The following is a 25,761-nucleotide window of genomic DNA, read 5'->3' on the forward strand; positions in this document are numbered from 1 at the left end:
GATGTGGAGACTCGTGTGAATTTCTCGCATTACACATTCAAATGTGACCCCGGCCTTACTATTATATAGGTAGGACACGTTCTACTGCAGCTCTCGAGTCCATACAGTAGTGGCAGGTTGTGGAGGAGGAGCACGTGACCAGAGCTGTCCATCAGTCTCCTCTAGGAATGAGCGAATATCTTCAGATAACTCCTTATCCGAATAGCTACAGCGCTTACTGAATAGCTGCATTGGGAACCCGGATACCTGGAGCGCTCCCGATGATCAGCCCAACACATAGGGTCTCCATACATGTGTTGTGACGATCACATGGAGCTGCGGTGCCAAACTGCTGATTAGCGGGAGCGCTCCAGCTACCCGGGTTCCTGATGCAGCTCTTCGCTCATCCTTAGTCTCCTCCAATAGGAAAGCAGCTTACTCATTTGAGGTTTCACTTGGACCAGGCTGATGGGACAGGTGTGGTGCCATGTTCTGCCATAGCCGCCATTGTACGGACTGGAGAACCTGTCACACCTGTATAATAGTGCCACAACATCATGTCCCCAACACGTGTGATAAAGATAACGTGGCCGACCGGGAACTCACTCTGCGGCCAGCAATAAACAGTGTAGGCCACGTTCACACACTAGCAGTATTTGGTCAGTATTTTACCTCAGAATTTGTAAGCCGCAACCAGGAGAGGAACAATCACAGGAAAAGTATAATAGAAACATATGCAGCACTTCTGGATTTATCACCCACTCCTGGTTTTCGCTACAAATACTGAGGTAAAATACTGACCGTGTGAACGTGGCCTTAGGAGCTGCTGTAAGGGACAGCTCGGCCCCTACACCATGAATGCGGGCTCATAACGTCAGTGTCTGTCACTCCATTGTGGTCACATTTCTTTAGCTCAAAAGTGAGAAAACTGCCCTGACGGAACCAGTGCCGGAGACGGCGCTCCAGTGACTCCACTCCTAGTGACGGATTACATTCATGTCATGAGGACAACTTCCGGCCGGCATCCTCAGTCCTCCACTTGCTATGGTAACGTAGTTTCCTCCAACACGCATGCGCTCGAATAGGAAGTGAAAGCATTACTACCCCGCTGTGGCTCCGCCCACACACGGCCGTTCAGGCGCCATTACTACTGCTGGCAAGCCCGCGCTGGATACCATGACGTAATCCCTTGTGCTGGCTCCTCTTCCCACAGCCGGAGCAGCAGGCAGCGATCACACTCCCCCTCCCCCCCGGCCTACTGTCAAGCGAGATATCGCGATATCCTGACAGGGAGCTGGTGGGATTTGGCCTTGAGCAAGGTTCAGCCCTTGTAAAGGGGTAAGTTTGTAAACACAGAGGCTGCAGCTGTCGCGATATAACGTGCGGCTGCACGGTGACATGGCGGAGCATATTGGTGGTCATCAGTGATCGGAGCTGCCCGGACGGTGACCTCCCCCCTATACTGGCAGGTAGGAGGATGGGGGACTGATGCTGAGGAGCAGGGGCCTGGGCTGCAGCTTTGGGCGCCGTCTGCCATGATGTCTGGTTACCATGGTAACAGCATCCTTCTTCTCCCTCGCCCCCCAGGACCAGTCCCACCAGAGACTTGTCTAGAATGTTCCCTGCCAGGTGATGGCGACCAGGTTGTTGTGACTGGTGATCAACAATGTTTCCATGGCGACACGACAATGGCTTCCCGATCACGCCGTCTCGGCCGTTGTCTGTCGTGGCCTCTGTGGTCTCCACAATAACGTTTATTGATCTGTCTTTGAAAAAAATGTCTCCCGCTGCTCCGCTATTTCCACTGTGGAGTCGCCGTCACGCTGCGTCCTCCCCCTGTCATCCGTCATGGACGCCCCTGCATGCTCCCTCTCCATCATGGCCGGTGGCGGGACGCCCCTAATATTGTGGGGCGTCCTGTGATTGTGTCCTCAGTGTTGTTTCTCAGCGTTTCAGCCACAAAAACTCTTATTTATTCCCGATGTGTCTGAACGAAGTCTTATGTGTTTATTCAGGAGACTTTTGGGGTTTTTTTTCGGTGGGAATATAAATGCCGTTCAGCAATATTATTATTTTTTCTTAAATACTGTTCAGCAATATTATTATTTTTCTTAGATGCCCCCAAAACATTCTTCAGACGATTACGGTCCCGTAGTTACCAAAAAGTGTCGCTGCTTTTGGAATCTCTGCACAAGAAAATGTAGCATTTACTAAGCGATGGCATTTTACTCACTTTTGTTACCCATTTTTGTTCAATGTAATGATACATTTGTAAATAGACTTTTTAACCTTTTGAAGCGGTTTTCCAGGACACACACACACACACACACACACTCTCTCTCTCTCTCTCTCTCTCTCTCTCTCTCTCATTTTTTTAATTTATTTTTTACTTTGTGCCTAAGGATTAACAGGTAGTGATGAGCGAATATACTCGTTAAAAGGGTGATCTCTGAGTATTTGTTAGTGCTCGGAGATTTAGTTTCCATGGCCGCAGCTGAATGATTTACAGCTACTAGCCAGGCTGAGTACATGTGGGGGTTGCCTGGTTGCTAGGGAATCCCCACATGTAATCAAGCTGGCTAATAGCTGTAAATCATGCTGCATTTGCAAGAAAATCTAAATCTCCGAGCAGTCACAAATACTCGGAGATCACCCGAGCAACGAGTATACTCGCTCATCACTACTAACTGGCAGATAGTCGCACAGATCCTCACGATGACAGGTCATCTCTTCTTTTTTCCCTCTGCTCTGTCGACGGGGCGTGACTGCCAATGTTGTGCTGATTGACGGCTGGTTTCCCGGTGCCGGCTGTCAATTAGCATGACGTCGGCTGTCACACCTTGACAGAGCCTCCCAGCAGAAGAAGAGCTGACCTCTTGATCTGGAGCAGCTGAATAGTCAGCAGGAGCAGTCAGTGACCACTCTTTGCAGACGCCGGACAGAACAAGCAGGTAGTGTCCTATGTTAGCAACTACCAATAGTCCTGGACAACCCCTTTAAATAATTATCCACTAACTATAGGATAGGAGAACTTTACTTACTGGTCATTGGGATTACAGTGTTGCCAGCGATCCCTAGTACCAGGCTCTGCAGATCTCCATTGTAATGGAGCTAAAGTGCACATGATTGACCTCCGCTCTGTTCATTGGCTATGGGACTTCCAGAGTAGGCTGAGTACAGAGCTCCACTATTTCCAGACAGCACCATGGAGAAGGAGAGGTGCGGAGGTGGAACATGGGGCAGCTTTGCTCCATTCAGGTTCCAGAGCCCCAAATCTCAGGATCGCTAGGAGCCAGAGAACTCAGTTCATTATCCACAGTCTGGGAAATAACCCATTATGGGATTATTTTTCCACATCTTACATTAAAATAATAATAATCTTTATTTTTATATAGCGCTAACATATTCCGCAGCGCTTTACACACATTATCATCGCTGTCCCCAATGGGGCTCACAATCTAAATTTCCTATCAATATATGTCTTTGGAACGTGGGAGGAAACCAGAGAACCCGGAGGAAACCCACGCAAACACGGGGAGAACATACAAACTCCTTGCAGATCTTGTCCTTGGTGGGATTTGAACCCAGGACTCCAGTACTGCAAGGCTGCGGTGCTAACCCCCGAGCCACTCTGCTGCCCTAAAATGAATGTAATGCCTGCTCATTTAATAATATTATCTTCAGTGTTAGGGCTCTCACTCAGCAGCGTAAAAAAAAAAATCAGTCCGATGTTGTTCCTGAAAAGTAGGACGAGTGTCATGCGAGTACAATGTGATTTTTCTCACCTACCATCCATATACAATGCATTTTTAACATCAGCTTTTACATACAGTAATTCTGTCTATCATACCGCTGCTGCCGCCTCCCCAGTCCTGTCCGTCTCTCCTTCCTCGCTCGATCCCGGCCTCTGCTTCTCGTGCGCGCGCGCATACCAGGTTCAGTGCTGCGCGTGTGCACTTCTGATCTTCTGTCGGCGCTCCTCTTCTTCTCCTCTATGGTCCTGGAGGACTAGTACCCGGAAATCGGTCCTCCTTATTGTCCTCTCTATGGTTCTGGAGGTCTGTTACCTGGAAGTGCTACCCTGCCTTTAGGTATTTAAACTGCTTCCTGCCGTCCCTCTGTGCCTGGTTATCATTTGTTCCTTCAGGTGTTCCTGGCCGCTCTTAGTCTCTGTGAAGTTCGTTTTCCCTCTGACTTTTGGTTTATCCTGTCTTTCCTGTATCCTGTTAGCCTCTGCGTTCCTGCAGTTCCTCCGCCAGTCCCTGCACTGCTGCAGTTTACCCACCAGTCCTGTGTCTCTGCAGTACTCACCTATCCTGTGGTCCTACTATCTCCGCCTCTTCTTGGTCTTCTCCCGTCCTGGTCCTCCAGCTTCCGTGGCGATAGTCCCTCACGGGCCTGCCCCTAACTCTCCCTGTATAGGGGGCGGTCTATCTGGTCAGCTCGTCCTTGAGGGGTTCGTCAGTGCGGTCTAGAGGGTCCACTTTCCTTTTTCCCTCTTTGAATCGTCACGCTCACAATAGGACTGCACTCGGATGACATCTGAGTGCAGCCTGATTCTTACAGCATAACACGTTGTCATTAAAAGAGTTTCTAACTAATAAAACAATTTTGTATACAAATATAGATAGAGATGTCATTGAGATCTATAGTCTGTGCAGTGCAGCTTACTGTTCATGTATTTAGCTAATAATTAAATAAACTTTAAAAAAAATGGCGTGGGGACCCTCTTATTTTTCTTAAAGGGACTCTGTCACCTGAATTTGGCAGGCCCTCTGTCCGGTCCGATGGGCGGTGTTTTCTCGTCTTTCATACACCCCACAGTGCGGAGGCGCATGAGCGCCAATGCTTTTCGGCTTTGCCCGCAGTTGGGCAAAGCATACTGCGCGTGCGCAAGGCAAGATTGCTTTGCGCACGCGTGAACTACGGAGGAAACAGACTCATATTCAGGAAAATATTGCGGCCAGCGGGAAAGGAAGGGGTGTATGAAAGACGAGAAAACACCGCCCATCGGGCCGGACAGAGGGCCCGCCAAATTCAGGTGACAGAGTCCCTTTAACCAGCTGAGGGAAAACCGACAGCTGGGGGCTCTTGTTTATAGTCTGGGAAGGATTTAATAAACATGGAGTTTCCCAGGCTATTAATATAAGGTCCTAAAGACTGACTATAAAAGCATTCCCCAGACCCTGATTGTGTTGCCTGTGACCTGATTGAAGGGAGGAAAGCCCCCTTTAATTTAATTGTGAAGGGATTACGCTCAATGCAATTAATGGGTTATTTGGTTGGGATCAAAGGTCTCGCTGATCTCTGCCGTTAGAGCAGGACCTGGACTGTCATTAGTCAATCACCTGTCCCTGTGCATCATGGGAAACTCATGCAGCGCCATATTCTAAAGATATAGCCATAAAAAGGCATATTGGCGATCGTTAAGGGGTTAAATGGGACATCATCTGGAGCCTACATGTTCCATTTAGGCCCCCTTTATGCATGTGATTTTCTTATACTTCCTCTACCTATGTTTTTTAGTAATACAACATGTATCTATTGTAGTGTATGGGGCTAAGTGTCGTTTACCTTCCCAAAAAATAACGGAGACATCCGTTTTTGATCAGAGTCATAGCTCAGACCCGCACATTCAAGTCTGGGGGTCCATGAAAATCTCGGGCAGCGCACAAGTTGGCACCTTCGTTGCATCCTGGTGCTGTCTAGGGGTAAATGATGGTAAAAACTGATACACGGAGCAAACTTTGATTACAATCTGATCCTGCACATTGATGGAAATCATTCAAATTTTCACATACGCGGAAAAATAGAAAAATATTTAGAATTGAGAGTCCTCAGTGGTTGATACCTTTTCTATTTACTGGGGAAAAAATAGACGTGAAAAAGGCTTTGGCCTGGGTTATACGAGAGCATTAAAAAAATCGTCCCATTTTCATCCGTAATGTCATCCATATTCCATCTAGGTGACTTTCTGTTTCTTGCATCTGTTTTTATACATCAACGTTTAACAAAAAGTGTCCAAGATCAAACCCGGTTTCCTATGTTAGGTATTGCAATGTGTATGTAAAAATCAGATGTCTTATGGATGATCCAAGACTTTATTCTGTTTTGCGGTGAGTGCTGACATCCAGACAATGCCCATGCCTGACTTTTGCACTACCATGGTCACTATACCTGTGCTGAGCTTCTCTTCCTTCGTGTCGGTGAGTATTATGCTGCTCCCTGCAAATATTGACCTGACATATTAGCACATCACAGCTGAATGACCGACCGTAGGTTGTGCTCAGTTGATTGAGGATTGAGTCTGTTTTCACAGTGCCTCCCTTTCTAAGCGAAACCTAAATTCCGGCGAAACGTTCCTCCCTGGGGGGGGTTTCTGATTCTAAAGCTGAACCATCATATCTTGAAAAGTTTTATTTTCTAATATGTTCTTCTTATTCACTTCCTTGCTAGTTTCAAGAATGGGAAGATATGTTGTGAATGGAAAACTTAAAAGATGAGTTATCATTCTGCTGAGAGTTTGCTTCGATTGTGTCCAGGCTACAGTGTCTTCCTATCTTGTTATATAGAGAAAATTAGTCTGCACTCTGCTATATAGAAGAGGGTGCTGGTGTAACGGACAGAAAGTCCTCAATAACATCAATGAAAAGATACACCGCACTCACGGATGGAATATATTGCAAATCATATAACAATTTATTTATGTACATACATATCAACGGTAATAATGCAATCACATGAAAGAAGCGTATTTAAATGACGTTTCGAACCCAACCGGGTTCTTACTCATATACCGCTGTGGAAAAAATAGGAAAAACACAGACAAGTCATACATAACTATATAATAATAGCAATATGCACACAAAAAAAGGCACCAAGCCTATAAAAGTAACCCCAAGCAAAGAAAGGAATGGAATATACCTATACCAAAAAAGAGAGGTGAGAGAAACCACCAAAACTGAAATTGAATAAATAGATCACCAGAATATACCCGGATACACCAAAAAACACACTGGAGTGAGGCAGGGGAATTAAGTCATTACCTTGTAATGATATGTAGCTGCTTAATTGGGACTGTCTCAGCCGGCTTGTATCATTATACACATCATATATTCCATTCCTTTCTTTGCTTGGGGTTACTTTTATAGGCTTGGTGCCTTTTTTTGTGTGCATATTGCTATTATTATATAGTTATGTATGACTTGTCTGTGTTTTTCCTATTTTTTCCACAGCGGTATATGAGTAAGAACCCGGTTGGGTTCGAAACGTCATTTAAATACGCTTCTTTCATGTGATTGCATTATTACCGTTGATATGTATGTACATAAATAAATTGTTATATGATTTGCAATATATTCCATCCGTGAGTGCGGTGTATCTTTTCATTGTTGTTCCTATCTTGTTACACTCCAGCCTGTGTTTAAATAATTTTTGTAATCTGATTTGTGTGTGATGCTTCAGCACTAAATAGTCTAAGTTGCTGAAGTGGAAAAAATACAAGTCAGGGTTGGGTTGTGAAAAAAAAAAAATAAATAATAAATAAAAAATCCTTATCGCTGATGATCCCCTGGAGCACCATCAAATCCATTATCATCAAATGGAAAGAACATGGTACCGGAACAACCATGTCAAGAGAGGGACACCCACCAAAACTCTCAGCCCGCGCAAGGAGGGCATTAATCAGAGAGGCAGCACAGAGGTAACACTGAAGGAGCTGCACAGTTCCCAAGCAGGGACTGGAGTATCTGTCCATACGACCACAATAAGCCGTACACTCCATAGAGATGGCCTTCATGGAACTGACTCCCCAAATGTATGGAGAAAGGTACTGTGGTCAGATGAGACCAAAATGGAACTTTTTGGCCACCAAGATAAACACTATGTCTGGCGCCAAACCATCAAGCTCATCACCCCCAAAAACATCATCCCCACAGTGAAACGTGGTGACAGCATCATGCTTTGGGGATGTTTTTAGGCAGCAGGGAAAGAGAAGATTGTCTGAGCCGAGGTGCAGGATACCTTACTAATTGCTGGGTCGCCCAGCGAGTCTGAGAACACGAGCTCTGGAACTTATTGAATGTGGTGGATATGCCCATGCTCGACCTCTTACTCCATTCATTGTCTATAAGACTGTTGAGCATGTGCATATCTACATCATTCAAGATGGGCCCTGCAGAACCCTTTTCTGTATATTGTCAGAATCCCTGGGATTCCCATCTGTCGGACCTCCAGTGATCATCAGTAAGTTATCTCTCATTCTATGGATAGGGTGTAGCTTAATATTTTAATTTCAAGCACATTCATAACAAAATGTATGAAGCTGTGGTTTCTAACAATTGAAAGGGACAAAGTTATTATTTTAGGGATGGGGCATTGCTTTAATATAGTTTTGTCAGAGGGGGTGCAGTTGATATGCTTGTTCTTTATTAGTGAGTGTTGCCATTGCCATGATTTCTGTTGATTTGTCCCTACTACTGTAGGGACACTACTGGGGTCACACATCCTCGTTGGGGTACAGTGCGGAGCGTTTGATACTCTCTGACCTCGATCCTTTATCCATTGAACGCCGTCCAGTGGGTCCATACTGGCTTTGTGTATAAACCAACACGGACAATCCTGCAGTCAGGGAACAAACATGAAATGATCATGTATAACAAATTAATAGAGTTTTTAACATTTAAAATATCATGTGCTACTCCATAATAATCAGAAATCAGACAAATGTATATAAACACTAAATATTTTATTGAGGTATACAACTACACAATAAAAATTAAACTTTGATAATTAAAATCAAGAAGCAATGAAAGCAAGGGTAGGGCGATAAGAGCCACTAAATAATGAAAACAAGGGTTAGCCACCAGACTGCAGAATCCCACTAATGAATGATGATAACAGGTATGTACATGCACATATATCCACAAAGAGAATCACAATGCAATTCTGAAAGTTAGATCTATAGAAATTTGGTGCAATATAATACACACATATGGTGCAATGTAATACATAACATTAAATCAATGTTAAAAAGATAAAGATGCATTATAGTCAGACATACCCCAAAAAATAAAAATTGAATATGTCACCACATCGTCGTCCACCTCAGACCCTGACGTGCTTTTCGACCCTGCTTCATCTGGGGATTTTTAACATTTACGGTAGTTTATTAAATTGCGCCTAAAAGACAATGAGTTGCAGGGATTGCAAATGAATTTTAAAAAAAAAATGTTAATGATGGTGAATAAAGAACGAGTTATGGTGGGCTTTAAGGAAGAGTAAACCCCGCCAAAATTAATATGAAAAGAGAAAACCGTTTTGTGTTTGGTAAAATATAAAAAAAAATATCTCTTCTTCCTTCTCTGTATTTCCTCTAAAATGTATCATGTGTTGTAAAGTGAGAAAGGCAGAAACAAAGAACTTTCCTGATTTCTGGATTTTTCTGGTGACCATTTCCATTTTCCTACTTGCACCTGTGATAGGAAGCAGAACTGCAGGATCAGGCCTCTTTCACACTTCCGTCTTTCAGCTCCCGTCACAATCTGTCGTTTTTTGAGAATGCAGGATCCTGCAAAAAAATTAGCATTTTCTCATAGACTTGTATTTGAGACGGATTGTGACGGATGGCCATCCGTTTCATCCGTCTTTCACTGGATTCTGCATAAAAAAACGGTCCGTCGGGCAGAGAAAACGTTCAGAGGAACTTTTTTTCTGCACGTCGGAAAATCAGTCAGCGACGCATCCTGCGCTGCCCGTCACTGGCTACAATGGAAGCCTATGGGCCCAGGATGCGTCACTGCCTGTGAAAAGCAGGAATCCAGCGACGGGTCTCACCTTTTCAAACAGAGCATGCGTGGAAGAATTTCCCATCAGGGAAATTCTCTCTCGCTCGCTCTCTCTTTTTACTATTGATGCTGCCTATGCAGCATCAATAGTAACAAGATATAATGTTAAAAATAATTAAAAAATCACAATATTCTCACCTACCGGCATTCCCGCGCAGTGTCACCGAAGCTCCCAGCAGCTAGCGTTACTTCCTAGTAATACATTGCGAAATCTCACGAGAAGTTGCGGTCTCGCGAGACCGCGACTTCTTGCGAGATTTCGCAATGTATTACTAGGAACACTAGCTGCCGGTAGGTGAGAATACTGCAATTTTTTTATTTTTTTTAACCTGGTTTGTGTTGTGTATGCGTTTTCCCAGCGGTTTTCCACTGCGAAGACGCATACACAACAGGTTCACATAGCCTCGATGGGTCCGTCAGAAAGACGGGCCCAGTGCACACGGTTTCCACAATCTGCACAGGATCCGTCATTTCAACTTCTTGACGGATCGTGTGCAGATTTGGAAGATGGAAGTGTGAAAGAAGCCTCAGACTACATATGATTTGTTTGTAGTCTGTTACCATGGAGACACAGATGGAGATTTTCAAGAATAAGAAAGTAGTCTTTTTTTTTTTTCTTGAACTTTGTATTACTAAAAACTATATTGGTTTTAAAGGACATGGCTTGTAACACAGAGGCGTAGAAGATTTATAACTTTGAACCTTGTTAGTTCTAGAATGTATCATGTCTTGTAATGTGAGATAGGCAGAAGCAAAGGTATCTGGATTTTTCCAGTGGCCATTTGCATTTTCTGATTTGCACATTTTATCCAAATTTGCTATGAGCCATTGACAGTGCCAACAGGACATACATTCTTAGGATGTTTCCTAAACATGGGAAATGGTAAATGTTTACTGAAAATCCATTCAAACCATTGTGATCTTTACATCTTTCTGGTTATGCCAGCATTATAAATGGATTCGGGAAGAGGAAAAAAATCAGTTTTTTCCATTTTATAGTATCTTCAAGGATTAGTTTATTTCTCCTTCCTCCATTTCCATGCAAAATGCAAACCGTGCGGTTTTACTGCTCTTTTGTTGAATAAAACTAATTTTATTAAACATGTACTGTAGACAAATCACACATAATTTGAAGCAAAAATGCAGCCAAACCTTCTTTTTGTAAGCAGCTTCTTTACTTCCAAGGAAGCATGTTTTGCCTGCAGAAAAAATGCAACATGTGAACATAGCCTTAGCATTGTGATTTCCTTTCATTAGTCAACTTGGAATGTAATAAATAGACAACTGGGCATTACCTCTCTGCTTGTCAGTATTCTGTCCCTTTACAGTCTTTGGATATCTGCACACGGCGTCTTTTTCAGGAGGATTCTGTCTGAAACCCACCTGGAAACGCGATCGATAAATGTTAATAATAATGAAAATATGCATTCCAATTGAAAAAACGACTTGCAGTGCACATGTTCCCCCGTCTTGTAACTTCTTTTACCTGCCTCCGGCTTAGAAAGCAATGGCGCGGCTAGAAGATGTGACTTGACCCCGCTTGGAAGTCGCCACTTGTATCATGTAGAAAAAAAATAAACCTTATGATGGCAAAGCCACCGCAAAAATGATCAAAAGAGATTCTTCAGGAAAACCGCTGCCATCGTTTTCCTGAAACATCTTCTTATTCAAAAACTATCTGGGTACGCCAGTGTCTTTAAGACATGGTGTGCCCATACACTTACGGGGTCAGCACCAATTGGACAGTGTCGAGAGGATGCAAGGGTCTGCAAAGATGATATCACCTACTTGGTAAATGATATGAACATTTTCATAAGAACGGCACAATACAAAGTTCTGAAAAAGAACATCCTATAATTGTTTGCATGGTGCACAGAACCTGGTGGAACTTTATGCATTAAATCAGTAGACCAAAATCTTTGCAAGCAGAAGTAATGTACATATGTGTCGTCTTCTGTTTCCTTACCCAGCTCAGCAATTGAGAATACTTAAACTGCGCTCCCTTCTCATGAAGTGATGGCATATCATTAGGATAGGTTATCGGTAATATATGCCAGTAGTTTATGATCAGTAGGGTCTGAAATCTGAGACTCTCATCAGTTCCGAAAATGTCAGCCTTCATTCAGGGTGGCCAGGGGCACAGAAAACAGGGAAGGGGCCGTGCTGCTGCCCCTTTGTTTTAGAGATAGTAGGTAAGAGATCAGACTAGACCCCCACTGATCAGAAACTCAACATATTAAAGTTGTAATATAGACATAGATTAAAGTTTTTGTTGTTGTTTTTTTTTAATATATAAAAGTGTGACCTCATAGATGCTCATATTATATCCTTCTGTCTCACATAGGTAATCACAAGGACCTATAGAATATGAGTGATGACAGACCATTTGTATGCACTGCCCCTGGATGTGGCCAGGTAGGACACCATCAATGGATGGGATAATGTACATTAAAAAAATCCACAAACCTGGAAATTCTATTCAAAATGTCTTTTAAAGGATTAAATTGAAATTACCTGAAATAAAGACAATAAATAAAATTCGCAATATAGTTAGCGTTAAAATTGTTTGCAATATTCTTGCTGAATCCGTCTGGTAAGTGAATTATATATATGCCGTGTGGTGGCAGTACAGTGGGGAAAATAAGTATTTGATACACCGCCAGTTTTGCAAGTTTTCTCACCTACAACCTGTTAGTTTTTCTTCAAGAAGCCCTCCTACTCTGCACTCATTACCTGTATTAATTGCACCTGTTTGAAATCCTTACTTGTATAGAAGACACCGTTCCACACACTCAATCAGACTCCAACCTCTCCACAATGGCCAAGACCAAAGAGCTGTCTAAGGACACCAGGGACAGAGTTGTAGACCTGTACAAGGCTGGGATGAGCTACAGGACAATAGGCAAGCAGCGAGGTGAGAAGGCAACAACTGCTGGCACAATTATTAGAAAATGGAAGAAACACAAGATGACTGAATCTTCCTCGGTCTGGGGCTCCATGCAAGATCTCGCCTCATGGGGTAAGGGTGATTCTGAAAAAGGTCAGGAATCAGCCCAGAACTATACGGGAGGACCTGGTCAATGGCCTGAAGAAAGCTGGGACCACATTCTCAAACATTACTGTTAGTAACACTACACCATCATGGATTAAAATCCTGCAGGGCACGCAAGGTCCCCCTGCTCACACCAGCGCATGTCCAGGCCCATTTGAAGTTTGCCAGTTACCATCTGGATGATCCAGAGGAGGCATGGGAGAAGGTCATGTTGTCAGATTAGACCAAAATGGAACTTTTTGGTATCCACTCCACTTGCCGTGTTGTGACTAAGAAGAAGGGCGAGTACAACCCCAAGAACACTGTACCAACCATGAAGCATGGTGGGGGAAACATCATACTTTGAGGGTGTTTTTCTGCAAAGGGGACAGGACGACTGCACTGTATTGAAGGAAGTATGGACGGGGTCATGTATTGTGAGATTTTAGCCAACAGCCTCCTTTCCTCAGTAATAGCATTGAAGATGGGTCTTGGCTGGGTCTTCTAGCATGAGAATGACCCAAAACACACAGCCAGGGCAACTAGGTAACCGGCCACGATGCATTCATTCTCTATGGGGCTGCCGGAAAAAGCCTAGAGCAGCGCTCGACAGCCACATATGGAATTAATAGAGCAGCAGTTGAGCATTTGCTCTGCCGATCTATTCTGCCAGGAATAAAATTAATGAATATACTTGAGAGATCATACGAAAGCTATTCCTGCCGACTATCATGCAACCTTGTCCTTGGTGAGTGTGAATATTTATTTCAGTGGGGGACAGAGGAATTAGCCACCACCAGACAGCCAACTTATCTTCCACAAAGGATCGGGCATATTGATATCCAACATGCATAATCTTTTCCCATCAGCCGACAGTTAGCAGGCCACCATATATATATGAGAGAGTTAGCTGATACTGATGAATTCTGCATACTTTTCTCTCATGTGAATGGGTCAGGTTTAGTATGGTGAAAAGTCAGCACATTCATAATATTAACATTTTTTTGTTTGTTTTTTAGTTCCATTTTGTTTCACACAATTGGTTTCTATGTAAAAGAAAAACTTTTCTCCTACGCCTCATTGGGGGACACAGACCGTGGGTGTTATGCTGCTTGCCACTAGGAGGACACTAAGTGATACAAAGAAAGTTAGCTCCTCCCCTGCAGTATACACCCTCCTGCTGGCCCTCAGCTAACCAGTTCTTGCTTAGTGTCTGTAGGAGGCACTTGGGTCTGTTTTCAGACCCCAACTTTCTTATTTTAATTTTAATTTTTCTGTAAATTTTTATTTTTTATTCAACGGAGTGAAGGGGGCGACGGATCCTTTTTTATAGGACCCGCTCTCCCCCGAACCAGCAACAGGCGAGCACGGCGAGTATACCTCCCCGTCCCTCTCCTGCGACGCTGGAGCACGCCAATTTTTACTCGGGCGACGGGTTTCCATCTTTGGTCCCGATCTCCCTTCCCCCTGCAAGACGGCGAGCACATAGAGCCTGCTCTAATGTTCCTCTCCGGGGGCCCGACATACAAGGCCCACATTACATGGCGTTGCATACTTGCGGCAGAGCCCAAAGGGATTACAGAAGAGGATGAGGATGGAGCGCGCAGGGACAGGGGGACCTGCATTACCGGACTGTGAGTACATCAGGAGTTCCCCTCCTGCGCTCCGGATCGCTTTGCGGCCGCTCCGCCGCACACCGCCGGGCAGGCCGGAAATTTAGTCCCCGGCTTTTCAGCCGGAGTAGGCCGCAGTGGCCTCTATGGGGTAGGCGCCGGCGGTACTTGCAGCAGAGCCCCTGGGGAGAGGCGCCTGCGGTCGGGGAACTGCGGCGGTTAGCGTCGCTCCGTTGCGGTCGCCGCGCATCGCCAGGCAGGCCGGAAATTTAGTCCCCGGCTTTTCAGCTGGAGTAGGCCGCAGTGGGCAGATCCCTCCCACGGCCGTAACCCCGCCCCCTATATCGGCGCTTCTCGTCTGGGACGAGAGGCGCCCTGCAGATCTCGGGGGCCATTCTTCCTCACGCTGCCTGCGTGGAAGATGCGGTCCTGGGGGTGCCACTGGCCGGTACGCCAGCGGCAATCATTCGGCGCGCGGCCCGCCGACGCGCTCCACCGGCAGGCTCCATAAATTTAGTCCCCGGCTTTTTCAGCCGGACTAGGCCGCAGTTGAAATCCCCTTCAGGGGCGAAGGTGCCTTCAGGGTCCCGATGGGCTGAACTTCGTGGATGTACAGAAGCCCCTCTCCATGGTCCGGGCAGCCCCCACTGTCCCACCACTGTGAAAGCGGATGGCACAAGGAGGCGGATAGTTCCTCTCCACCTCCCTAACTAGAGGGATGATGGATTGAGGTTTATTCCTCTATTCCTGCACCGTCCACGCTGCAATACCCGACATCCGCGGCGGCTCCATGCTGGGACGCGCACCGTTGGTGAGTGGATCCTGCCAGCGATGGGCTTCTGCCGCAGGATATTCACAGGCAGTCTCAGGCTTCCCTGTGGCCCACCTCCCTGAGGTAACGCTCCAGCCGGCTACAAAATTTAGCTTCTGGCTTCGGCCGATGTGTAGGCCGCACCACCAGAAGCGCACTGTGGCGCCTTAAGGCGGCTCTGCCTTTTTTCCTGGCGTTTTTCGCCTGGCACGGAAGCGCTCAATTTTCTCGAGCAACGGGTGACCACCCCTAACTTCTACGCTGGCGCCGGCTGCAGAAATTTACGCCCCGGCTTGGGCCTATTCATGGAAGTCTCGAGGCTCCGCCCACGTCGTGCCTGTGGCTCCGCCCCCTGAATTGGCGCTTCTCGCTCGCTGCGAGATTTTACCTAAACCCGCATGACCAGTATTCCTGGTCTTAACGGCACGTGACCAGTATTCCCTGGTCTTAAGGGCACGTGACCAGTATTCCCTGGTCTTAAGGGCACGTGACCAGTATTCCCTGGTCTTAAGGGCACGTGACCAGTATTCCCTGGTCTTAAGGGCACGTGACCAGTATTCCCTGGTCTTAAGGGCACGTGACCAGTATTCCCTGGTCTTAAGGGCACGTGACCAGTATTCCCTGGTCTTAAGGGCACGTGACCAGTATTCCCTGGTCTTAAGGGCACGTGACCAGTATTCCCTGGTCTTAAGGGCACGTGACCAGTATTCCCTGGTCTTAAGGGCACGTGACCAGTATTCACTGGTCTTAAGGGCACGTGACCAGTATTCCCTGGTCTTAAGGGCACGTGACCAGTATTCCCTGGTCTTAAGGGCACGTGACCAGTATTCCCTGGTCTTAAGGGCACGTGACCAGTATTCCCTGTTTTTAAAGGCGCGTGACCAGAATTCCCTGGTCGTAAAGGTGCGTGACCAGAATTCCCGGGTCTTAAAGGCACGGTACCAGTAAGTATCCCCTGGTCTTAAAGGAACACGACCAGTATTCCCTGGTCTTAAAGGCACATGACCAATCCGAAACTGGTCATAAATGAGGAGCCCTCTGCCGCTGATCCCAGTTTATCCCAGTGTAACTAGTTCCCTCAGTCTAAACTCCCTCGTAGAGCTTTTGCCATCCAGTCCGGATATGCGATTCACTGGATAGAAGCCTCTACGTGGGACGCTATGCCTGGTCTGATTTTTAAGGGCGACAGGCACTTTAAAGGGCGCCGGTCTCCCCACACCATCAACAGACGGGCACATGAGGGTCGCTTCCAGGTATCCTTTTCTAACGCCAGACAACCTGTCCTGTCCACCCGGAGACCTGAACTCTGTGGATGTACAGAGGCACCCTTTTTTCGGGCGTCTGAGCACCCCCCTCTGCATCACCACTATTTAACAGAAGATGCAAGAAGGCGAATGTTCCCTCTCCACTTCCCTGTTAAGAGGATGGTAGATCGAGGCTCCTAATTTTTAACTCTGCAATGACCTGCTGGAAGCAGCGGCGCATTCTGCCACTCGGCAGATTAACCGGGTACAATCTCCTGTGGTTTACCTACCAGTATCCCTGCCCGATATGTCCTCAATTAAAAATGCCACGATCTGTCAAATAGCAAATCTGGTTTGTTCCGTTTTGCGGCTACGGGTCCAGCCCTCTACCCTCCCTAGCCGCCGCATGGATTGCTAGAGCAACGGTCTCCTGCCTGGAGACCTTAACTACCTTGATTCACACCAGTACCCCTTTCCTGAAGACAGTTCAGCTGGTCAATCAAATTTTTGAGCGGGAGACTAACCAAGGATCGTACGTTCCTACAGCCCCGACCAACAGTGAAAGGGTTGTCCAGGACAGTCTAGATCTAAGGGATCTTGGTTCCTAAAAAGGGAACGAGAAGTAGGACCGTTCCCGGACCTCAAACTTCTAACAACTTTTTCACAAGGTTCTTCTTCTTCGAATGGAGTTCCTCCGCTCAGCCATTACTTCAACAAAAAAGGTGCAGTCTCTGGCATCCATCGACATTCGGGAGGCCTAACCTCTTCAAAAATCCCTTTGCTTTTCCATTCGTGAACATCATTTAAGTCACGACCTTGTCCTTCGGCCTTGCTACCGCACCCAGAGTGTTTGCAAGGGTCATGGCGGCTGTCATCTTGCACCTAGAGGCGTGGCCGTCCTGCCCTGTTTGGCCGACTGTTTACCCGCCCTTGCAGGACTACGCTGAGTCGTCTATATCACTTGTGATACCCTCTCACCTGGGCTGGTGGCTAGACTTAGACAACTTCTCATTTCCAGCCCAGCAGATATCCTTTTTGAGGATGATCCGGTATTCTTCCAGAAGGGTGGTAAATTTCCCTCCAGACAAGGTCATGGTTTTTCAACAGGGAGCTCGCGCTCTTGCTCATTCATCCCCTCATTTCATTCGATTTGCTGGGAGGTTTCGAAAAAAAAACAAAAAAAAAAAAACGGAGACGACAATGGAAGCAGTTTCCTTCGCTCCGTTAGTTTTTCAGCAAGTCAAGCAGCCTTTCAGACGATAGTCTCTGAGCTCCTTCTTCATCCAGGGTTTTTTCTTCTCCCGGTTCCATGGTTACTAGTAACTTCCAATGCCAGTCCTCTTCTCCCGATCATTGCTCTGGAGATCTCAAAGGTAGTCCTATAGTAGGTCCACTACCTTATGGTGGGTCAACCCAGCCGATTTCAATTGGACAGCGCCACGGCTGTGTCATACGTCAATCATCTAGCAAGTACCCACGTTCAAGCACCATGGCCAAGGTACCTCACATGGGCCGAGATCTATCACTCGGTGATCTTGGCAGTACATGTCCCAGGAGTAGAACTCTGGGCTGCGAACATATTTAGCTGTCAGGGTTTCACCTCAAGTGAGTGGGAACTTCACCTGGAAGTCTTCCATCAGACCCGCCTTCACTGGAGCTCTACAGTTGTAGTTCGGATGGCGTCCTGACTGATCGCCTGTGTACTCGAGTTCGTTGTTCGGCCTCGAGATCCAAGAGCCATCGCACTGCATGCTCTGGTTATTCCGTGGTACCAGTTTCCACTTCCGAGAGTTTTTCAGAAGCAGAAAGGGCCCCAGTGATCCTCGGAAATCCGCACTGACCACGTCAGTTCGCTTGCGGAGCTGATGGCTTTCTGTCTTTCTGCAACAAAACTGCAAGTAGGGACCACCTCGCAGGATGTTTTCACATGTAGTTCTTCCCTATTGCATACCGTTAGATCATTGGGATCTATTCTATTAGGGAAGGTCGCCCCCCTTTTTTCTCGGCGATATCCTCATCCTGACGAGTCTTCGGTGCTAACGGGTCTTTTCAGACCTTTTTCCCTTATTTCCTTCAAGGCAAGGTTGTCCTCAGGCCTTCCCCGTCCCTAGTTACCAAGGTGGTATTGTATCACTACTGTCATGAGGGCATAGTTCTTCCCTCATCTCTTTTGGCACCAGTCCACAAAATGGAATGAGTTCCCCATATTCCGAACGAAGCGAGTGCTTTGAGTAGGTACGTCTTGAGGACGGCATCCTTCCCAAGGTTGGACACTGTATCTTGGGTTTCCTAACGGTAAGAGGAAGGCTTCCTGACGTTTACAGGAAGGGTTTGGCCGTCTTCATCGGCCATTTAGCCTGGTGTATTCCTTTCTCCATCCAGGAGTCCTTCCGTGTTAGATGACAGCCTATCTCCCTGTCTATCGTGGGTTCTAGGCACCAGGCGTCGACAAGACACGCCTGCAAGCTTGCGGATTCGTCCAGTCCGCATGCATTCTTCAAGCATTATAATTCCCAGTCTTCCACAGATGTGGCTCTGGGCAGGCGGACTCTGCAGGCCGCGGTGGCGCACTTGTAAGTAGCAGTTACACAGGGCCTGATCTGACGTTGTCCCCACCCAGGGACTGCTTTGGTACGTCCCACGGTCTGTGTCCCCCAATGAGGCGTAGGAGAAAGAGGGATTTTTGTGTACTCACCGTAAAATCCTTTTCTCCGAGCCAATCATTGGGGGACACAGCTCCCACCCTGGTATTGGCTTATGCTTGTTTTTTCTTATAATCCGATATGCTATACTCTCATATATAATATGACATGCTGTAAGCTAATATGTTGTTACTGATCTCCTACTGCTTTTTACACCGAACTGGTTAGCTGAGGGCCAGCAGGAGGGTGTATACTGCAGGGGAGGAGCTAACTTTCTTTGTATCACTTAGTGTCCTCCTAGTGGCAAGCAGCATAACACCCACGGTCTGTGTCCCCCAATGATTGGCTCGGAGAAAAGGATTTTACGGTGAGTACACAAAAATCCCTCTTTCAATGAGTTTGTGATATTTTTAAGTGACGTTAGAAATGTTCATTTCATGCAATAAATTAAATGATATTTTGTAATATTGTATTTTGTTTTTGTTTTTATTTAATTCACAGCGTTTTACCAATGAAGATCATTTGGCCGTTCACAAGCATAAACATGAGATGACATTGAAGTTCGGCCCTGCCCGAAACGAAAGCGTGATTGTTGCAGGTGAGTGTGCCCTAAATAGGTTGGTAGTTTGATTGGCCGTCCTTGACTTCCCACCCCAAATAGACTGGGACTCAGTTTACTCCCAATTCAGCAGTTAAAGGCTATGTGCACCTTGTATTATTATTTTTTTTTTTACCTGCAGAGCATTTTTGGAACAGTCGTTGAGGGTCTAAAGATCTAGACTCCCCCCCCACTGATCTGTTGTACATGTTAGGAAGAGACTAGATATCATCTTATTATTTTATTTAATGGGTATCATGTAAGCAAGGTGTCATCTTGAAAACTGTCTGTTCTAAGTCTTGAGGGAGGGCAGACAACACAGCATAGATTGGGGGAAAGCACATTGAGGAGAGTTTTCACAGGAGATCACACACTGTCCAATATCTATGTATATCAGCACAAGGGAGGCAAAACTCTCATGGGCTTCAAAAGGGGAAATCAGTCCAGGAATGAAGCTGTGCTGACACATGAGAGCTAGTGAAGACCTCAGCATCCTGGACACACAAAACTCTCATCCTGTATGTATTACTGGCAGTGACAGGTGCATATAAAAAAAGTCTGAAACTAGAAGTAAGTTGCAAACTACTTGTCAAGGAGATTAAAAAAGATTGAAAATTGCAGCCTCAATCTTCATACCACTTTTTTTTATCACTAACTTATAAAAAATATAATTTTTTTTTTGTTAAAGGTCTCCATGGCCTTAATTACTAATGACAAATTAGAGAAGTTTCTTTGGCCTCCTGTAAAATATTGTCAGCAACTACCATCCTCCATATAATGCGAGGGCCTCTATTGTCTTATAAGTTCTGTAATAAGGAATTTACCCTTTTATAAATATTCCATATAACGAAGTGTATCACTGGCACTGCCCTCTCTTTATCTGGCCGGAGCCATTCGGGATCCTGAAATTGGAGGATACAACCTTCTCTGACCTTCGTGCCACTCCTGGTCGGTGCACAAATTCTCTTATGATTGCTCTAAAAAGCAAAGTTTGCAGCACTTGTCATCTTCTTTTCAAATTTTTATTGTCTGCAATATACAATCCGGGTACATGATTTACCTTTAAAAAGTATATGGGTGCGTGAAACAGCGTTTTCCTGATGGAAGCGCCACTCCTGTATTTTGTACTTCTGACAATAAAGACTTGAAAAGAAAATGAGCGAGTGCCACAAAGTTTGCTTTACTTAGTGATCATGCATTTATTACCCCTGGCCCGAGTGATTTTCTGCCGTTTTTGCATATCTCAGGGTAATCTGTTAAAGACACATCTTTCATTGAAGCTCCAATGACTTAAAAAAACATGAAGGATGGTAACCCTAAAATGTTGGGGCTTTGAAAAATTGGGGGGTGACCATAGCAATTGTACCCCGAGGTTAGAACTTAACTCTAATAATGAGGATTTTAGCACTTGCAGTGTTTTTCCAAAGTAACTCATTAATGGTTTACAGAATGTATTAGACCAAAATTACAATTCTTTTGTTTTCTTCTTTTGTTATGTATTATTATTTATTTTATTTATATTGAATTTATAGATCAAACCCCAACCCCGACTCGGTTCCTGAAGAACTGTGAAGAAGTTGGTCTGTTCAATGAGCTTGCAAGTCCATTTGAACATGATTTTAAGAAGGGGTCAGACGATGACATTAAGAAGGTACATAAATTATTACTCGAGAATGCAAGGACATCTGTGAGAAAAAAACGCTTTGTCCTCTGGTGCATCCGTTCTGTGCACATCTCCCTACCCGTAGATGTACCTTATAGAGGGAAATAACAGCACATTTTGCTACGATACTGAATCTAGGAATCGTGTGTTTTATCTTTTTGTTCATTTTTTTAATCTCTTTTATTTTTTTTTGTTAATTAATGTGTCCCTAAAATGTCCTTCTCTGCCTGATCTCCTATCGGGTGTAGAGACACAGGGCGCATGTACAGTTACTGAATCAACCTTAGGATGCCAGGAGAGTTTCATACAAGTGTCCTATTCATTAATATGACCCTGTATACAAAACATATAAAGCAAGAAAATGAAAGGGATGCTTTAAAGAGAACCTGTCGGTAAGTTTTTACATTTGTAAGTAGCAGTATGGCTGATTATTCGTTGTCACACATTAAAAGTTCAATATCTGCAGAGATCCGATTGGCCAGTCACATACAATTCATAGTGGAAGTGCACTGGGGGCGTATTTCTGAACTGTTTGCACCAAGTGTATTTACACGCCCCAGTGCACTTCCAGCCTGATTTGCATATAACCTTTACGCTAAATTTCTCTAATTGGTACATCGGATCTCTACATAAACAGTATCCGTGTTATTGTTGGAGTAACCATATCATTACTTCCAGATGTAAAAACATTCTATCTTGTTCCTTTTAAAGGGAATCTGTCACCATGTTTTTGCAATGTAATCTTAGGCTACGTTCACATTTGCGTTGTGCGCCGCAGCGTCGGCGCCGCAACGCACAACGCAAACAAAAACGCATGCACAACGCTGCGTTTTGCGCCGCATGCGTCCTTTTTTTCATTGATTTTGGACGCAGCAAAAATGCAACTTGCTGCGTCCTCTGTGCCCAGACGCGGGCGCCGCAGCGACGCATGCGGCGCAAAACGCAAGTGCGACGCATGTCCATGCGCCCCCATGTTAAATATAGGGGCGCATGACGCATGCGGCGGCGCCCGACGCTGCGGCGCACACCGCAAATGTGAACGTAGCCTTAGAGCAGCACTGATTCCAGTGATGTGTCACTTGCTGGGCTGCTTGCTGTCATTTTGGTACAATTATCTGCTCCAGATCTAGCAGTGCTCAGAATTATGAGCTGTGTATAACCCTGTCCACAACACTGATTGGCAGCACAGTGTACAAAGAAAGCGCCAATCAGTGGTGGGGGTCGGGTTATACAGCAGTTGATTAGGAGCCACGCAACGCCTAGTCCTTTAGTGATAATGTCCTGCTGATTAAACACTGATTTTATTGAAACAGGTAATCACAGCCTAGTAAGTGACACATCACTGGAATCAGGGTCATCCCTACATCATGCTGTTCTTGGATTATATAGCAAAATCTGCTGACATTCCCTTTATGAGTTTTAAAGTAGCATAACCTGGTGCAATGTGATATAGTTTCACATTACAATTGCTAAATCATAATGCAGGAGTAGAGCAAATCAAAGACCCATAGAACGGACACTCCCAAAACCAGACAGTGACAGGCGAGCGAGGTTAAAGCTGTCCATCAAATGTTCTACACATGCAAAGGAGATGAAGAGAGCACTTGCCTATACCAGGGTAACTTGTATAATAAAGCTTGTTTTAAGGGGAACAAAGGAGATTGTATGGGACACACATCAAATCACAAGATCTGGCCCAGGTTTTTTCTTTACTTGGTCACTTTTTTGTAACATGTGCAATGTAATAATGTGTTGTAGATGCCCTTGGATCTGTCCCCTCTTGCCACCCCAGTTATAAGAAGCAAGATTGAGGAACCAGCTATTGTAGAGACGACACATCAGAACAGCCCATTACCTCATCCGGAGTCTACCACAAGTGACGAAAAGGTTAGTGAGCCTGGGATATATGTCAGGATTTGAGTGGAATATATGGAGTTTTCTTTTAAGGGTCCTCAAAGTTCTGTGAAAATCATGCTTATAGGAGTCGGTTTTAGAAAAACAAGGGCAAGGTCTGTATATGCTGTAGGCCTGGACTACACTGCAACTTTTTGTAGCGCTGCGGATTAATTTAGAGACTTTTCATGACTGCACTGCCCTCTCATCTCGTAATAGACGAGATATTTTCCATTACGCAATGTTCACACGTTCAGTATTTGGTCAGTATTTTACATGTAATCCAAGAGCAGGAGTGGGTGAGAAATCCAGAAGTGGTGCATATGTTTCTATTATACTTTTCCTCTGATTGTTCCACTCTTGGTTTTGGCTTACAAATACTGATGTTCAGAACGTGTGAACGTGGCCTCTACACTAGAGATGGGTGGACTCCTGGATGATTGGGTTCGACGAAAAATTAAACAAAGGTTCGTTCGATTCGGGTACCAGAACAGTACCCGAACCTGGACAACATTCATTTGAATAGGGGGGGCAGAACTTCCAGTATTTGCATGTGCATGACAGCATAGCAAACACTTCCTCTGATCGGCAGTAACATCAGAGGTCAGATATCCGCGCTTCCCAAGCTGTCAAATGACCGCGTGAGCCTAAAGCAGTGATCGGAGGTAAAAAGTTTACTTTCGGTCACTGGCGTCAGCTGATGGTACTACTACTCCATCAGCCGACGGCTGCTGCTGCTAATAACAGCAAGAGCTAGAGCTGCTGATGGGCTCTAAATAAATAATTTAAAAAAAAAATTACGTGGGTTTCCCTATATTTTTGATAGCCAGCCAGGCAAAACTGACAGCTGGGGGCTGAATACGCCAGCTGTCAGTGTTAGCAAGGCTGGTTATCAAGAATAGAGGGGTCCTCACGCTGTTTTTTGTTTTGCTGGTTTTTTTTTTTCATTATTTAAATAAATAATTTAAAAAAGGGCATGGAGTACACCCATATAGTTGTATTGTTAATTAGCACACAGCAAGTATAAAGTATTTTGTCTGAAATACAACAAAACACACTTTTCAATTTTTATTTAAAAATAACAGACGCAGATATACTCACCTAACACTCATTCCATTGATGTCCTCGTCTCCTGTAATAAATAGAAAATAAAAAACAACCATATCCCTCACCTGTCTGTCTGGGGATAAATAGTTTTCAACCTGGACGTTGCCAAGATGTGACCTTCCAGGTTGAGAACCACTGAGGAATGAGCTGCTGCAAGCGCAGCGTCAGTGACTAGCACTGACGTCACTGAGGTTATCGCCGGTCAGTGAGGCTGCGTTGCCAGCCGGGTTGAACTACGGTGAGCTCAGCACCGTGTCAAAAAGCTAGTGAGTTCACCGCATTTCAGTGAGTTCTGGCCTGCGATCTGTGAGTGTGATCTGCGGTGAACTTGCTGCCTTTTTCTCATTGTACTGAGCTCACCGCAGTTCAGCTCAGCTGGGAGCACAGCCTCAGTGACCAGCGGTAACCTCGATGACGTCACCGCTAGTCACTGAGGCTGCTGCTATACTGTAAATGAAGGTATGGAGTAGTATAGTAGACTGTTTCTCACAGTCTATGCTTTTTACAGTTGACTCTTGTGTGGCATCAGTCAAAGGTTTCCTTTTATCATGTAAAAAAATGTAGAGAGCATTTCCGGGGTTATATGTCAAATGGAGCCAGTGAAAAAATTTCAGGGAGCCTTTAAAGAGGATATCCAGGACTGTAGCAGTCGGTCATTGACTGCTCCTGCTAGAGATTCAACTGCTCCCTGTCAACAGAGCAGCAGTTTCTCTTCCTGTTGACAGGGTGGGACTACTGATGGCATGCCAATTTACAAACATCTCCCTCAACTAGGAAGCAGGATTTGGCTGTCAATCAGCATGATACCAATTGTCCCACCCTGTCAGCAGGAAGAGAAACTGCTGCTCTGTTGTCAGGGAGCAGCGGAATCTCTGGCAGGAGCTGTCAGTATTCGGTGGCAGTTACAACAGACAAGGAGCTGTCTCTGTTAGAAACTAGAGGTGCTTCTCAGAAAATTAGAATATCATCAAAAAGTTAATTTATTTCAGTTCTTCAATACAAAAAGTGAAACTCATATATTATATAGAGTCATTACAAACGTTCACATTTGCGTTCGGCGCAGCAGCGTCGCCGCATGCGTCATGCGCCCCTATATTTAACATGGGGGCGCATGGACATGCGTTGTGATGCGTTTTTTGACACATGCGTCTTTTTGGGCACACGCGTCAGGGCGCACAGGACGCAGCAAGTTGCATTTTTTGTGCGTCCTTTTTCATACAAAAAAAGGACGCATGCGTCAAAAAACAATGCGTTTTGCATGCGTTTTGCATGCGTTGTGCGTTGCGTCGCCGATGCGTCGCCGACGCAACACACAACAACGCAAATGTGAACGTA

At 45.4% G+C, this 25,761-nt stretch overlaps 1 protein-coding gene across 4 annotated transcripts in view; it reads left to right on the forward strand.

Annotated features, from left to right (window-relative positions):
- Positions 1-1,105: 1,105 nt before the first annotated feature.
- ATF2 (activating transcription factor 2) overlaps positions 1,106-25,761 on the forward strand; it is a 120,001-nt gene continuing 95,345 nt past the window's right edge. The window contains exons 1-5 of one of the 4 annotated variants that reach the window (XM_077272646.1): positions 1,106-1,317; positions 12,169-12,239; positions 19,667-19,763; positions 21,296-21,414; positions 23,185-23,313. In XM_077272646.1, coding sequence (XP_077128761.1) covers positions 12,192-12,239; positions 19,667-19,763; positions 21,296-21,414; positions 23,185-23,313 — 393 coding nt within the window. In that variant the 5' untranslated portion in view covers positions 1,106-1,317; positions 12,169-12,191. Of the gene's footprint in view, positions 1,449-12,168; positions 12,240-19,666; positions 19,764-21,295; positions 21,415-23,184; positions 23,314-25,761 lie in introns of all 4 variants that reach the window. The other 3 variants (XM_077272648.1, XM_077272650.1, XM_077272647.1) reach the window with 3 other exon arrangements.

Source organism: Ranitomeya variabilis, chromosome 7, assembly GCF_051348905.1.
Source record: "Ranitomeya variabilis isolate aRanVar5 chromosome 7, aRanVar5.hap1, whole genome shotgun sequence".
NCBI classification, from domain to species: domain Eukaryota; kingdom Metazoa; phylum Chordata; class Amphibia; order Anura; family Dendrobatidae; genus Ranitomeya; species Ranitomeya variabilis.